The sequence below is a fragment of the Cyanistes caeruleus genome, chromosome 8, assembly GCF_971803275.1.
Source record: "Cyanistes caeruleus chromosome 8, bCyaCae1.hap1.1, whole genome shotgun sequence".
NCBI lineage: Eukaryota > Metazoa > Chordata > Aves > Passeriformes > Paridae > Cyanistes > Cyanistes caeruleus.
Window position 1 is genome coordinate 10086346 of NC_141708.1, and position 17381 is coordinate 10103726.

The window sequence follows — 17381 nt, forward strand, 5'->3', positions numbered from 1 at the left end:
TTCTGTGTTAAGACAAAAAGAAGCAGCCTTGGTAATAAGGAATTAGCTGAAGTTATAATAATCTCTTCACTTGCACTGAAGGGTAAGGGTACCTGGGCTGGATTTAGTGACTCAGCTGACAGCAAGGCGGTCCCCACACAGAGCTCAGCCTGTGCCAGTTTTTCCAGCTCCTCTAACCTGGTGCACACTGGCTTTCCTCCGTGAGCTGCAGCAGTGTTCACTCCTGTGATGAGCAGCCTAGAGATACCCCATGATTACAGCCAAACCTGAAGCACTGAACTCCTTTGCCAAGCCCATCTCCACACAGCCAGCTCCCAGAGACAGCCACTCACACAACTGCTGCTCTGCATGGTGGTCTGGGTCCCTCCCTCGTGCTCTCTCATGGAGTGAAACCGTACCATACATCTTGCTAAATGGAATGTAAATGACATGTAATGAATGTAAATGGAATGTACAATTAAAGGTAACGTGCTAGAAGAAATGAAATTTCAGCTCATCAGGGGTCTCACGCATTTCTGAGCATAATTAACTGGGTTTTTCAGGAAGTGCAGGATTTGGAAGGGTGGGGGCACACGCACACGTGGTGAGGAAGCACTAGGAGGGATGACAGAGCTCTTGCAGGGTGTTCTGGATGCACTTGCTCCTGCAGCCAAGGAGAAGTCACCAGTCAACCTTTCCAAGGTTCTCCAGGTATTGTTCAACATGTATCTATTGGCATTTACATCTAATGAAAACCACAATTCAAACTAAGTGTAATGGAGCAATATGAAGATAGAGGGGAGTGAAGGGTAACCCAGTGTTATAGTAAGAAAGCAAGGAAATTTTCATGATGTGCACTTGTGGTACAGGACATTGGTGTGAATTTACAGTGTACCTATACATTGTAGGGATTTCTTGGGTCCTCACAGAGATCCAGAGGATGGCCTTGATTTGAGACAATGTTACCCTGACCACAAATTCCCTCTCACTTAAAATGCTGTCACAAGTGCACAGGGGTCTTTAAGGGACGTTTTGTAGTATGTCTTCAATAATGTGTCAAGTTGGGCTCTTGCCTTTGGTGAACAAAATGCTGCACACGTTGTATGATGAAAGCATGAAATTAAATAAGCTATTGCAGTGGGAGGAGAGTCATGACTTCCCAGCAGGGTATCAGGAAGATGTCAGAGAAGACAAAAGCCAGAGCTGGGAATGCAAGGTGACAGAACTGCCCAGTGAGGAGGTACTCAGGTGATGTAAAAGGTTGTGAGTCCTTTGTGGCCAAGGGGTGGGGCTTCTGAAGGATGTGCAAGGCATTTGAACCTCTGAGAAAAGAGCAGTAAAAGCCAAAACATGAGGAACTGAAAGGACTTTGATATTTTTAAGAAAATAAACTACTCCAAAAGGGAGTGGTATTGCAAAAATACTGGATGTTCACTCAATACAAAATAAAGTAAGCTGAACAACTGCAAAAGCTGGGGAAAAATAAATTAAATCATCTTTCATCTCTGTCCTGATGGTTTGAAAATAACATATCCAGGAAAAAAAATCAAGTGTGGGTGGGATTGCTTGTTTTTGAGGAGAAAAATCTGCCTGCATGCTATATGCTAAGGCAGACCTCTGAATAGAAGAGTTGCTAAGCTGTATAGTTATCTCCCCACTTTTTTTGGGCAAGACCAGCTAGTGTGGGAGGCAGGGGGGTGTGTACATGTACAAGCCAGGAAGGGAGGCACAGTAGAGAAGCACATTTTTAACCTCAGCATAACCCCTCAACATTTTGCAGTCCAGACAGTTCAACCTGAGCCTTCCTGCAATGGCAGAGTCAAGCCAGAGTGGCCCTGAACAACCTGCAGAGTCACAATGGGTTAGTACACACTCTCTAGATCCAACATGAAATTAAAATAAATCTTGATGGGATCCTGCCAACACTAAGCTCAACTTAAGAAAAAAAGCCCCAAGCTCCAAATAGCTATGTTTTACATGTAAAAATAGCCAGCACATATCCAATGCAGCTCAAGAAGCCACACAAAACTTCACTGGTAAATTAAAAACATAAACTGCACATTTAAATTCCACAAACCAGGCATTTTTATGTTTACATAAAACAGCCTTTCAACTCATCACTTCACACACAACTTCTTCTTACATCAGTAAAAATAATGAAGTATATCTCATAGATAAGCACATCTTTTGTATAAAAATGCATCCTCTCCCATTTCTACCCTCAGCTGTAGCTTTCCTTCCAATACCTCAATACAAAGGGATGGAAAGCACTCCTCAGTGCAGTCTTAGCCCTGATCCTAATTTCCTGTTAGGTTACACTAATGTCCCATTAGCTGAAGCCTGTAGTTACTTTTCTGCTGGATGGATAGTTGTTTTACATGGTCTCACTGCACTGGAAGCAGTGTGGCACTGTTGCCTGCTTTGCAGGAAGATCCAACACCTTCCCTGCTTCATGATGCTGTGGGGATCTTCTCCCAGTCTGTAGGTTCATTCAGCTCCTCAGTGCCGAACTGGCTGCTCAGTTTTCATAAACACCATAACTGTATAACCACTGCCTTTTTTTTTTTTAAAGTGTTTTAAAGAGTTTCTGGTTGCTATGGTGACAGCATTGGAGAAATGCTAGAAGGAAATAAAGGCCAGAAGGACTTGTATGCCATAAATGAAATAAGGAGTTTGATGGTACAGCAAGTATATTTTCACTCTGTGAAAGACATAGTTACTGTGCATAACAAGCAACATATGACTGTTTAGCATACAGACAAAACTGTTTTTAATTGCAGAGTTAAATTGGAAAATATAAAAAAAAACCTCAAAACAACCAACCCATCTTTTCAGATTTTGCATATATTATAGGGCAAGTATCTTCAGTCCAAAAAGCAATAAAACTAGTCCACTGCATTAATATAGTACCTTTCTTTAAAAATAACAATGTGCTACCTGAATCCTCTGAACCTGAAGACATTACTAAAATAAACCTAAATGGCATTATGCTAGGATTGGCCATCAGTACATCTGGATGCTATCAGGCTGCTCAGGCCCACCTGATTTTAATTTCTTTCCACCTTTCTAACATACACAGAACAGCAAACACGTTAGGTTTATCAGATTCTCCAGGCTATCAGATGCTCAGGGGCTACATGCAGTATTAGGCAAACACATCTGAGAACTCACTAATAATGTCAGGACATTCTCCATGGGCAATGGTCAGAAAACAACTATGATTTGTTTAAGGTTTGTTATGAACAGACTCCAAGACATTAGCAAACATCAGAGGTAATGGAAATAGCTTTTCAGTAGCTTTTAAATTATTTAATTTAGGAAAGGGAAATTGCACATCAGAGAAGAGTAGTCAGATTGCACACTAGCTTGGGCACCAAACAGCACATCAGAGAGATGCAGCAGCTTGATGTCTGAAGATGTCTGGTCAGGCCTGTAGCCCTTACAATAAGATGCACTGAGTAAAATATACTGTGGTTCCTGAAATATATTCTCTAATTTATTTTCTTGCTAATGGATTTAGATTTTCCTACTTGAAAGAAAGAAAAAACATTTGTTAATAAAACCAGATTTAATTAGTACCTAAGCTTCCTACTATGGGACAGTGATTAACCCTTTCGTTTTGCACCTCTGCTCACAGAAAGTGCATGTTCAAAGCTCACCTCAAGTCCATAACATAGTTACACAAGTACATAAGACAGTTACTATTCTTGCTAGATACACTTCACATTTACTAATACTTGCCAGAAGAGGAGTCATTGACTGTTTCTTTGATCTGAATGCATTTAACAAGACTTGGTAAAGATATGCCTTTATATATCTAAGACTGGGTGAACATCCACCAGCAAAGCAAGCTCTTCCTTAAACTGTGTCTCATAATTCCTATTCTTCTAAACATTCTTCAAACTATATTCTCTCTGTCAAGTGGAAGAATCCAGAAAAGCAACTAAGTTCCATGAAAATTCCTAACACAATATAATTCTACATCTGTAGAACAAAAACACCATGGGCAATACTCATCAATTCAATCCCAAACCTGTGTTACACAGACTGGTAACAGGAGCAATACTTTCTGGCCATTGTGTGATGAATTTTAAATTCAGAAGAACAAGATAAATGTTTTCTGTCCTGAATCCCAGGAACAGTATGGCACACAGCAGCTAGAGCCTGGAAAAAATACCTTCCACCCCAAATAAATTATGAAATTTGCTTGATGGACATTTGGTCATGGATCCTGTATAAAAATGCTTTAATTTCATTGCATGAGAAATCACAGCACAGTTCGTCTAAATTTTCTGTATCAGGGAAAGAGCAGATAAAAGGAGATACTTGAGGAGAAGTGGGAGCTCAGACAACTCTTTTTCGTGCCTGATCCCACACTCAGCTCCCACGTTCCCATTTCTCTCTAAGCCAAGCAGGCAGCAGGCCCCTGGCTGATTTGGACAACTCTTCCCTTACACAACAAAAACTTGCAACTTATTGGCAGCTCTGAACAGTCACTTTCCAAAAAGTGCTGGGCTCAGCTTCTCTTGCAGCAGGACACTGACGGCAGCCCAGCAGCTATCTGTCACACACCCTTCTGTTAAAACAGCAGCCTAAACTCAGGGGTTCGTACCCCTCTTCACACCCCTTCCTTAAATCTGCATGCTGACACTGCTTCTACTAAAAAAAAACACCACAGAAGCTGCTGCAAAGGGACAATAATTACATCTGGCAGGCTTGGCAAAAGATGCCCCAAAATATTAATGAAATAGTTACAGTCATCAGATTCAATACTGTCATCAGAAGGACCAAAAAACCACCCTCACACACAAAACCAAATGATCTCTCCAATTTTTTTCATCAGTTAGGCTAAAGATTTAGTCTTTCCATGAGTCCTGGCTACTCATAATATGAGTATTTTAACAGGAATGAGTAGAATCCGGTCACATTTTACAACTGAGTATTTAACATAAAATTATTGTGATTAAAACATTATTCAGTACCTCCTTAGAGTATTTTCCTTATAAAAGAGCCTGGCTGCAAACCCAAGCTTGCACAAATTAACTTGAAAAATAATAAATTCCTTAGTCAACAGGTTCACATTATACTCAAAGCAACACACAGATCCAAGAGACACTCCACGACAACACTTTAGCAAACAATCCTGTTATTCATGGATGACTATAATAGGGTGATTACTAACAGCTGTTTGCAATCTCTTTACATATGGAAAAGCTTAAAAAAAAAATAATTACAGAAGCACCCCAATTTACAGAGGAACTAAAGACAGAAAGATCTGTAAAGCTGCTTAACCCCTTTCCAGTCCCATTATCCTCAATACTTGCATTACACATGGATACCCCTAAAGGATCACTCCACAGGCCTTACTCACTCCCCATGGATTCAAAATACTCAAGACAACAGTATTTCTTTCCAATGTATTCATCGTGTTAAACTCAAAGAATACAGGTATTAATGTAAAAGTTAAAACTGGTGTGAGAGTGGCTCAATAGATGTAATAGTTTTATATGTAGTCTACCTGAGTACTGAACTTACACAACCAGTAGATGAGCGCTAATATGGCCAAGTATGATCACCCTCAAGGACATAAAAAGAACATAGTCTAGCTTTTAAATAAACTTAACCCAATTATAAATGTTAATTAAAACATTCCTGATGCAAATGATAGGTTAATATTCAAACCCAGAAAGCAGAACACCACGCAATGCCCTAATTTGTTCCTATTTGACTGGTGACTCCTTCACTCTCTTCCCTGCCCCTAAGTTTTAATTAGGAACCCTGCAGCCAGACACGTCTTTCTACAATATTGCAATGATCCATAATATAAATGTGTCAGGAGAAAAAACAACACAGGAAAGGCTGCTTGTCCACAGACAAAACACCACACCAACAAAATGCTGGATAATCTGTTTAGTGACCTTTCTTAGAAGATAGTCCAGAGATATTCTATCTAGCTGTGACATAGATTTCTATTTTTATAGCACCCTTTCCTTTTTACACCCCATTAATGGCACTCACAGGGCTCTGCAGTATCTGGGTGACCCTCTTCCTCTGCTCCATCATATTGAAGTCCTGTCTCAGGTCAGGGGACATGTTTCTCTCCCGGATATACTCCGGGTCATTCTCGTTGATGCGATCGAAATACCGCTCTTTGTGAGGCATCGTGGCCGGGGGAGGAGTAGTGATCACCACCTGGCTGGCATCAGCACTCATGCTTCAACACTGTGGATGGAAGGCTTCCCCTGAAACAAGTGGAAAACAGGGAACAATGTTAGTTCAGAGGAGGGCAGTGCAAGTAACATCCAAGTCTGTGCATAACTAACGTCCCTTCGCATCTCTCCAGGTCATCTAAACTGAATGGAGAACAAGTGAGTAACTATCACAATCAGAAAATTTAGGAAAAGTCTAGACAAATGTTTAAAAGCCATTAGTAAGTTTTCTGATAGTGTATAACCATCTCTATTCAAGGTAAAAGAAAAAACAACATGCATACAGGTAGGAGTGACACTCGAAATGACCATTGTACATTTTATGACAAGCTTTCCTCTATCATTTTACACTAAACTTACTACCTCCCAAGGTTTTTATACAGCTCTTCTTCCTGAGCTGTTCAAGCAAACACCCAGAAGACAAGGCCTGTTTAATATCTGCTCTTCTGTGAAGAAATTCCTCAATTACAGCATTTTCAAAGCATCTCATAACCACAGCTTGAAGTCGAGGCCTCAGGACACTCAAGGACCACAAGGGAATTTCCACAGAGCTCCAGCTGGTGCCTGCTCTTTCATAAGACACTTGGAAACATTGAGGGAACATTGCAGAGAAGGTTGTATGTTGGTTTACACAGCATTGAGGCCACATCCATGGCAAACAGCTGAGCTTTAGCATTTTCTCCTTTTGTGTGCAATTGTATGCAAAGATTCTCACTTAAGCTCATTACGTTAGGAAAAGAAAAAAAACAACAAAACAACAAAAATACTTTCATGTCTTGGTAGAAAGCTTAAAAATCTCATTAAAAAACCTGATAAGTATTTGTAAACACAAACAGAACTGGATCAAAAGGAAAGAAGCAGACACCTGAATTTTCATACAAAGAATTAGGCTCAAAAGCACGCTCAGGAACACCATTCCTCAAAAGCTACTGAAGAGGAACACTTTCTCAGGTTTGAGGAACAAAGAGAAGCAGGATTTGAAGGATAAGTGTATTATGAAAATAAATTTTAACATGCAAATATCTACAGTCAATAATACATTTAATATAAAAATATTTGCATGCAAAAATATTTGTTACATAAATTCACATCTTCAGAGGAAAAAAGACCAAGTCAAGCTATGTTCAACAGCATGGTTTGATATTCTGGTATCAGTGGATCAAAGTGCCCTTCCTCTGTGGCACGGTTCACCCATCCCTCGTCTGTGTCACTGCAATTTCCATTTGGGGCATTCTGTGAACAGTGAGCCAACGTGGAGCACCTGAACTGCTTCCACTGTGATCTCATGTATTTCCCAGGTGAAACACTGGGAACCCCTGTCAAAACCAGCTTCAGCAGCCCAAGCCCTGTTCCTGCCTGCAGCAAGTCCTTTCAGTCCTTGTAATACCCTCTGCTGCTCAGCCACACCATGACCCAAGCTGGCAGAAGATCCAAGTTGGTTTTCAGCCAGTTTCCCACACCGATTCCCAAACAGCTTTGCTGACAGTGCAAGGGAGAGCACAAGGATGAAATCCTGGGGCACTGCAGTCCTGTAACCAGACAGAAACCTCTGACAGAGCTAGGAAAGCATTAGCAGGTAAGAGCCAAGAAAACCAAGTCTATGACTTTCTTGTATATTACAGATTATGATGAAATTTGGGATTGAGATGAAATGCAACGCTTACTACAGATTTAATTTGCTTTGTTCTTTCTGCCTTTTTTTTTTTTTTTGACAGAGAGAGAAAGAAAACATCATCTGGGATGCAACATTATCCAGCTGTATACACAGAGCTCCCAGGAGGTACCTGGCATGCTGGATGAACATAACCGTGTTCTGGGATGTATAATTCACATCCTGGAGACAAGCTCCATGAACTCTGATGGCTTCATTCCAGAGGCTGTGGAAACACATTGGTGTGTTTTGCATTTGCTGCTTGGGTGCAGTAGGAGTTCATTCAGCATTTGCTGACTGACCGCTGGAAAGCCTGGGATGTGTGATCAGTTTGGAGATGCTGGGGAGAAAACAAGGGCCTTGCTTCAAGGAAGTGAGAGTTTGGGAAAAATCTGATGAAAGTATAAAAGGAGTTTAAGTTTTTCTGAAGAATTAACTTTTGGGATAGTGTCTGGGGATCTGACCACCACTCAGAAAATATACCCTTACAAATATAACTATGTATTACATCTCTGCTCCTCCGTCCTGTGTGTACCTTCCCTTTCCCCCCTGCCCAAAATGGTGAGGTTTAAGAAGAAAAAGAAAAAAAGCATCAGGAGACAACATAAGATTATAAGATCATTGGCTAATGCCACAAGGTGTGAGACAGACCCATCAGCCTTCACTGTTCTCCATCTGTGCTGGGATAAGAACCTCCATGTGAGCCAGAAGAGACACCACACCAGCACCTGCAGGTAACTAAAAGCAGTCTAGAAATGCAGATAGCAAGAACCTTGCCTAAACTGGTGACCAACCAGATGTGACTCCTGCTCTTTTCCTCCTTCCCAGGAGTTGTCTTATCTGACCATCTTTTTCCCTAAAACATTCCTGAATCCTGTTAACCCCAGATAGGAGACTTGCTCAGCTGCTGATTGACTCAGTTGGCTGGATCAACTACATGCATGTCTGAACTTCAAAACACATTTATTGTTATTATTATAGGTTTATAAGACATAATTAGTTCAAGCCCATTACTTTACAATTCATTCTTACAGTGACAGAAAAGCCCATTCATCTGTAAAAACGGCACAAATGTGACTGGAAATACACAAGATCCACGCAAGAGATTTTTCTAATTGCACTGGACTTTAGTTTTTCCTCTTTCCTTTCAGCCTGGTTTGTTACCTCTAGCCATTAAGACTACAACATTGAAATCCTTGTAGTACAAAACCCCTCCATTACTGAACATAATATGAGTGTTGGGTCCAGTTGTTCTTATTAGGTCTGGTTCAATGCCTGCTCTGTTGAGCCCAGGCTGACTCTCATATAACCCCTACTGTTTCCTGGAAAATTTTCAAACAAATCAACCATTCTTTTATTATTTATTTGCATCTTCTACTGATTTTTTTTTTTTTTTAAAGAGGACATTTGTTAAAAATGCCATCAGCTTTAGGGGACCAAAAAATCAGTACATCCTTCTCAGCACAGAACCAGCAATAAGATAAATGTATTTACAGAAAATCCAGATCTTAATATCTGTGAATTATGCTAGAGGATCCTCTCCCCCACCTTTGCATGATATTTGTGCCTAGAGAAGAAATCAGCTTTGCTGTAAGGCTGCTTTTGGTTTCCACCCCCTCCAATGCTGTTTATGAATTAAAAAAAAGTGAGGTACCAACTTCTTCAACAGTGCTAGCTAACATTTCTTATGCATGCTCCAGAGTGGTTGCAGAGACTCAGGCATAGGTAGAAATGAGAGATCCTATAGCAACAAGACACTATATCTAGACTGGTCAGAATGGACAAACATACATAGAGAAATGACATATAAACTCAGATCTGGTGAGAGCCATCACTCTTGGTCTGCCGAGACACACATTTTAGCCCACATTTTGACCTATCATGCACATGCTGACACACTAAAAAGAGATTTAAAGTTAAAGAAGAGCAGTTTTCCCACACTTGGTTCAACTGCTCCAGTGGGGGGCCAAACTAAGAACAGAAAGTCAGAATGGATAAATTTTTGTTACACAGAATCCTCATCTCTGCTGAAAATACTTTTAAGGAGCTGTAAAACAAAAAGGCTCACAAGGTCTTTGCTACAACGTAACTTGTTAATCTAGCGCCACTTCCCCCTCCTAGTTCTGCCCTCCCGGTTCATGCTGAACTGAATTCTGATACAAAAGAAAACAGGTCGTGTCCTCCAGTGCTTTGATGCCTTATATAGCTCATGGGTTTGGCTTCCATATCCTGTTCTGTATTTTATACTCATAACTGGGCTACAGAGAGAAAGTAGAACGTACCCTCTCTGTTAGGAAGCTGTATATCTCTTTACTTAGGAGTAAGTTTTATTTAATGAAAGCTTCAGTTTTTTCCCAGGAACTTTGAACTGTTGATTTTAGGTTGCGACATTTCATCCTGAGCATCCCCATCTGACACAAATCTAAGTAACCTGCTGTAATGCTTTTGTTGTAATAACTATTTTCAACGTCAAACCACAAAAACAGCTCAAAAATAATTATGTCAGAGAAACAAGAAGCACTAAAGTAAGAAAAAGTGCAGGAGACCAAATGCGAGGAATATTTATATTGAGAAAGAACCCCCCAGAAAGCACTGATTTGATATATCTTTCATAATGTGCTGGATGTATGTAAAAATAAATACCACCAGACAGAGTAACAGAAAAGGGACCAAATTATTAGATCACCTAGCAACCGAACATTAACCTACCTTTTATGCTGATTTTTTCTGGCTGGTTTCAGACATCTCCATTTTCTCTATGCAGTGCAATCCATCTTACTGAGAGTTCCCAGCACTGCAAACCAGCAGTGTGTGCACGGCATCATTAACTGGTGCAACTGATTTGGGGTCTGAGCTCTCGAGCTGGGTTACCCCACATTGGAGCGCTTCCCCTCTCAGGAGCACGCTGAGCTCTTCTGCTCCTGCGATTTCTCGCCTGCTTGTTTTTAAGGAGCAGCCTGCTCGTTCTCCCCCCCAACCCCCCCTCCAATATCTTGCCTGACAGGAGACTTGTTGGAAGCAAACTGGGCGTCTCTTGATCTCAGTTCCAGCCTCCCTATGAAACAGGTTCCAGTCTGAATCAAAGACTTGGCTTTAGCAAACACCACCAGCTACGTACGTCAGCAGCAACACACTTCAGGAATGGGGGGGAATGGTTGAGAGGGATGGGGAAATACGTAGGAGAGTATGGACTGAGAAGAGGGTCATCAATGCTGTTTTCTGGCACTAGAAAGTCAACTGTTAATCCTCCCTCCTATATGTTTTAGTAATGACATAGAAGTGAGTAATTGCAACTCTTAAGGCAAAAAAAAATTTAAAAAAATTGGGTAAGCACCTCAAAATGAAATTAATTCTGAAATTCACCTGATGAAGACATCAAATACTACAAATATCCAAGCTGACAGACTTTTTCTTATATTTTTTAAAATTTACGCTATAATGGATTTGGGATTTTCTTGCTTTACACACTGCTCAGGTAAGATGTGTGTTCAGATGTGAGAATTTTCTAACTCAATTTATGGAGCTGAAAATAACTAGATAGGTAGCATTTGTTCAAAATTTTATTATCTTACTAATTTTTACTAATGTATGGGAATTCCTTCCACTAGCACTCAAGCCAAACTACACCCTTAAAAACTGACACAAAATAATTTGCATTTAAAAAATAAAGTAGTCATACCTCTTCCCAACCATAATGCCCAGACATTCAACGTTTTTCACTTTATCACATCTTCAGATTCATAGCAGCAAATGCTTTTAAGGGTTTTTAAGTTGTTGTTTGGTTGGTTTTTTTTTTATAATGGATTAATTTTCAGCTGTATCAGTTACCCTGCCAGTTACCTGCATATCTACACAAATGTTTGTTCAGAAACAAAGATGATGATGATGCAGGAATGTCTAATACCATTTCTTCCAGTAGCAATGCAGCCATAAACAATTTGTCATACTACAGACCAAACTGGTTACTAATCAAATAGTCTAACCCAGCACTGCATATTTAAGTTGCTCTGCTTTTAAATAGAGGAAGCTAATAAAATTATCATCTCTTTTCAGACACCACATTAAAGACACTATATAGCAGCAAGATATATTTTTTTATCTATGAAATAAGCATTTGAACGTTGTTTTTGTGTTGCTGTGTTAAATCTAAAGCATTATTCTTTCCCAATTATATTGTGCAATGTTAAAGTCAAGGCAAATAGTCAAGCTGTGCAACTCACACTTTACTCAGTGTAAACTGGAACTGAGCCAGACACACTTTATTGTCAAGAAGTGAGAACTAAGTAGGTCGCTGACAACTACACAGAACATGAGAATTTCAGGCCTGTAACTTTACCTTTAACTGCAGGGGTGATGTTTTTTTCTCTGTGAAGGAAGGTTTCTTATAATGCACTCAGCCTGTAGCAGGTGCAGTCTACACCTCCACATTTGCAGGCTGGCCTGCCAACATTTTTCAGCACAAGTGGGGAAAAAACTTCCGGAGCCTAGAATGCTGGTTTGATGTATCCAATATGCTCTACCACATGGCCATAAATGCTATTTGCATGTGTTGAGCTTCATAAATGAACTTGCATGCTTAACCCTGTAGACCCAAACTATAATCATTCACATTTTGCTATTCCTTCTCTGCTGCATGAGCTTTTCATGTAAAATAAGGGAGGGAACCCTTGATAAGCAAGTTATCCAGTCACTCTTTTCTGTGAGTATGATAAAAGACAAAACCAGTCTCAAAAGTACAACCCTGAGAGTTCAGATCCAACGTCCACCCTGCCCACTGTGGAACCTCTTGTGCCAAGGAAAGGCAGTACATAACCAGGATGTTGCCATCACTGCATTGTGTGACACCTGAGCAGTCAGCAGTGTAATGGTTTCCTTGCTCCACTCCATGGAATGTTTTTCTTGTTTTACACAAAAACTGTTAAGGTTGTGCAGACAATATGAACTCTTTGAGATTACGATGTTCTGTATGCAAAACATGCAAGTCAGAACAAATCCAGTCACACAAGCAAACTGGTTACAGAAAAGCAGCAGAGGAGAAATCCAGTTTGTTGGTGAAACAATTCACGCAAGTGACAATAAAAAGCACTTTTTTATTTTTAAAGACTCGCCTCTGCTTATCTACATAATCACTTGTACTTAAGTCACCTAAAAATATTTCATGAGTCAGTAGACAACAGAGAGCTAAATTAAAGGATTACCTTCTGGTAGCACTTATCCATATTAAGCTGTGAAAGTAGGCACACACACAGCTCATACACAGAGACAATGGCTGAACAATGTCCTTGTGTCACCTGAAAAACATGAAACCTGGGTTCCTCCACAGTATAAACTAAGAACTTCTCTCTGAAAAAAAAGCTTAACTGGAAAAGCTGATTGCAGTCACAGTCTTCCATATTTCACAACACTCTTCCTCTCTCTCTCTCTCTCTTGCAAAGTCTCCAGCTTCCTCTGGTGACTTTTTTCTTGGTCTGTCCCTGGTCTGCACAGGTGCAGGGGAAAACAATTCCACTTTATATGCAGATCTGCATAAGGTTATGGAATAGAAGAAACCAGTCTGCTTGTTTCTTTTTAAAGTTTTTTAAAATCCATTGATTCACGACAATCTGGACAGAGCCATTTTGAGTAACAAGGGCTACTCCCAGCAAACTGCAGGAGCCCTCCTGGGTCACTGGTACAATACGTGACACTGGAGTGCAGGGAAACCTCTTATCAATCCCAGGGCACATGAAAAGTCTTTGTGATTTATGGCAGTTTGATTATCCTGAAAAATGTCATGGCCAAAGCAGCTGGCTCCTGGGTTTTGCTGGAGGGTCAGAGGTTGTGACGGTGGGCAATCCAGATGATCGACACAAGGCAACTGCTGGATTTTACAAATATTTACATGAACAACCAATCTTGTGTATGGTAGCATGCAGGAAAACCTTTATGTAGCCAAACCCCTGGAGTTCCTCTCTCTTTACATCTAATCCTGACCTTTAGCACCACCAACAGCTCAGTGTAGACCCCATTTAAGACCACCACCATACACTGACCATACAGCATTGCAGCTCAACGCCCTCCATTACTCACAAGTGAGCACTGGGAAACCTGGCCAACAGCTAATCTCAGTAGGACAATTGTAACTGGAAACTTGAGGAAAAGATGAAATTGTTCCAGGTCTTCGATCATATAGTCTTCAGGACAAATTGTATCTTTATTAATATTATGCACCACACCCTGCACAACTCTCCCCAGTTCATCTTGGGATTTCTGAATCACTCTGCCATAAATTTTATATGAAGAGCAATAACATTAGTCACATTAATACACCGATATCAGCTGGACCATGTCAAAATAAATTGGCTAGCCTCTCAAGAAAGGAATTTTAACATTTTACTGACTTATACATCATTCTCACATTAAACAGAAAACAACAGCATTTCAAAAAGCTGATTTATGATAGCTATAGTTAAAACTTCAAAATATTTTAGATAAAATAACACAACTACATATACTGATTTCACATATGAAAAAGAGGCTTAGTAGGAATGTTATAGCTGTCTCAAGGGTTTTAACTATAATTTACAAATAGTAATTTTAGGGATTGATGAAAGTGTGAGACAAATGAGGCCAACCAAGACCAGGCCTGACTGTGCAGCAATCACACTGCCACAGACTGGCCATTAGAAAGGGAAAAAACCTTAGGCATTGCGAGAAAAGAGCTATCTCCTTACTATAGCAAATGCTTAAAAAAGGCAATCTCAAACTGAGGTATAGAGGGAAGGTTCTGTTAATAGGACTAACAGCTTATAGCAGCCATGAGATGGCATAAGGGACAAAAAACTGTAAAGCACTATTCAGAGATTATATTGAGAGTGTCTTTTCTCATCCCATTCAAGACTCCAAGACTTTCTGTTTTCTCCATTACCAAAGTTAGTTTTGCCTTAGCATATGGGACATTTTTCCCCCTCCTTGGTCCATTTACAAACAACTGTTTGTGACTGTCAAAACATAACAAGGGAAAAGTTAACAAACACACAGAATTTGATGGAGGATATAGTTGCATCCCTAATACTTACAAAATTATCATCTTTAGAGGACTTAAGTTACACATACCTTATGCTACAATTTTTCATGTTTTCCTGGCTGCCTTGAGGCAATCCTGCCTCTCCCAGTGCACATGTTTCAGTCCTCCACCCCTGAAAATACCATTCCCTAACTATGCTAAGCACATCTCTCCATGAAGCTGAAGTCTACAGTAATTACACAAAAGCATCAGAGTTAAAAATAATCTGGGGAAGGAGAACAGGGGAAAGTGTGGAGCAGAGAAGGACCACAAAGGCCTGACTGACCTACTCAAAAGTTGGAAAGGCAACTACTTTATCAGCTGCGTTCACAGCATGTTGCTTTAATTATCCTTCCCAGGGAAAACCCTAGGATTTACAATAGTGAGAAACACTTTTTCTGTGTATAGTCACATGGTTAATATTTTCTTCAGCTTGCTTGAAAATAATTAAATCCTCCCCCCCCCCCCCCCCCCAACAAACTACCCAACTAGCACGTGAAAAAAGTTTCATTTGCATTCAAAGTTTAACCTATATAAATATGCACATCAATCTCAATTGACTTGGCCTGAACTTGACCTCCTTGTCTCTGCCATGTTTTGCTCATGGTATTAGAAAAGCAAATTGAATTTGGAGAGTCAAAGCTCTTCTACACCTTCAGGAATGGAAAACTATTCCACTGAATTTCAAGCAAGCCCAGCTGATGGCAGAGGGCTCTGCTTGATGGCAGAGGGCTAACTTTGGATTTAACCACAGCAATGAACAGAGAAGCAGATGTGCCCAGAGCAGCAGGCAGCACATCCCTGAACAAGTGCTGAAGATTTACTAACAGAAGCTTTGTTAAGACACACAGTGAGGAGTAGGGTGAGTCAGCATCAAGCCCCATAGTAAGAGCAGTATTTTAAAAGTCAAAAGCAGAATATATAAATATTTCATAATTAGGTTACTATTATTTTCCAGTGCAAGCAAGCAATTATCTACCGTTATCCCATAATTCTCCTCCTCCATCATTAATTGTAAGCCCTGGAAACTTGGATAAAATAAAAGACACTCCACAACAAACTACTCTGGTATTACAGAGCATCCTGGTATTACAGTGCATCCTGGCATACTACACAAATCGTGGGGACTTGCACACATCTGTGATTGCTCCTACAATGGACAGCCAGCTCACACTGAACACTTGTCCTAGAGATCTAAACCATGCTCTCTTTTTATCTCAGTTCCATGAAGCATGAATATCTCATGCCTAAAGAGGAGATGGTGCAATGTACTGAGAACAGAACTTCCCAGCAGCCAAGGTGGTACAAGCAGCCATGCACCCCAGACTGCTTCAGAAGACACTCATTTTACACTACAGCATTGTCATGCAAGTGAAGAAAAGCTTCCTGGTTCCTCCTCTAACTGGGGATTTGAAGGAGCTGCAGCACCAGTAACCAGAATTCCACTTGAAAAAGACACTCAGTTACAATTTTGAAGGCGTGTGCAGCCTTTGATCAGTCACATGCAGCACTAAAGACTCTCCCTCAAACAATTCTTCCAGTTTTGACTTCTAATGGGCTTTTTTTTTGTTTGGGACTCCAAGAATATTCTAAGCCAACAAATATATTAGATGAATCTGTCTCCTAGATAAAACTAAATACTTAAGAGTAATTTTATTTGAATTTCCAAAGCTCATTAGCAAACCTGGCCTGAAAATGCTATTTGATTGTTTGCAATTAACCCAGTGTATGTTTATAGAGTGGAAGTATCCAACGTTACCCATGGGCTGAAGTTCAGAGCCTGAAATGTAGAGGCAAATTCCTCTCTCAACTCTAACATTAAGAATCAAAAGCAACAAATTTAAAAGTCAGTTAGTAATTTTTAGAAAAATGACATTATGTTCTGAGTTCTGGTGATGCTTTTTTTTTCTGAATATTTGAATAACTGATGGAAATCATCCTGGGTAAATAGCATTTCACCTTATACCATAAGAAAATTATTGATGATACAGAAAAATGTCTGAGGCTATGGAGTTTACATCTGCTTGATGAATAATGGTAAGTAACATCTTTTCTAGTCTTTCAGGTATATTTTTTTCACTTTTGTGTTTAGTACTTCGTGGGTTTTTTTATAAACATCTGTACAAAACTAACACTGTTCAAAGAATTAAAGATCTTCATACAAGATCATGCCCAAAAAATACCACAAAACTTGATTAATAAAGTGCTGAATAATAGGTGATTAGATGCTTGCCAAGGGCTCCTTCATGACAGCTCTCACGTGCTGGAATGCTGTGGAGGACAACACTGACCCAGGGCAGCCAGAGCTCTGCCTTAACCACAGTGCGGATGAGGAGGAACCACATATTTTTTTTGGAACTCATTTCTTAATCCAAAGAGGAAAAAAAGAATCTGCAGGACTAATCTGGTCTTAGGAGTTTGATCTCAAAGGTTTCTGGAAGAGTAGGAGTAGGTGCTGCTTTTAGAGTTGGGCAGTACTTAGATTTATTTTTTTCCT

At 40.1% G+C, this 17381-nt stretch overlaps 1 protein-coding gene across 22 annotated transcripts in view; it reads right to left on the reverse strand.

The window, feature by feature from the left end:
• Window positions 1–17381, reverse strand: part of ADD3 (adducin 3) — a 93359-nt gene that overhangs the window by 19071 nt on the left and 56907 nt on the right. For 21 of the 22 annotated variants that reach the window (XM_086900351.1, XM_086900353.1, XM_086900354.1 and 18 more), the window contains one exon: window positions 5998–6221. In XM_086900351.1, the coding sequence (XP_086756477.1) occupies window positions 5998–6192 (195 nt within the window). In that variant the 5' untranslated portion in view covers window positions 6193–6221. Of the gene's footprint in view, window positions 1–5997; window positions 6222–10548; window positions 10974–17381 lie in introns of those variants that run through there. The other variant, XM_023929834.2, reaches the window with a different exon arrangement.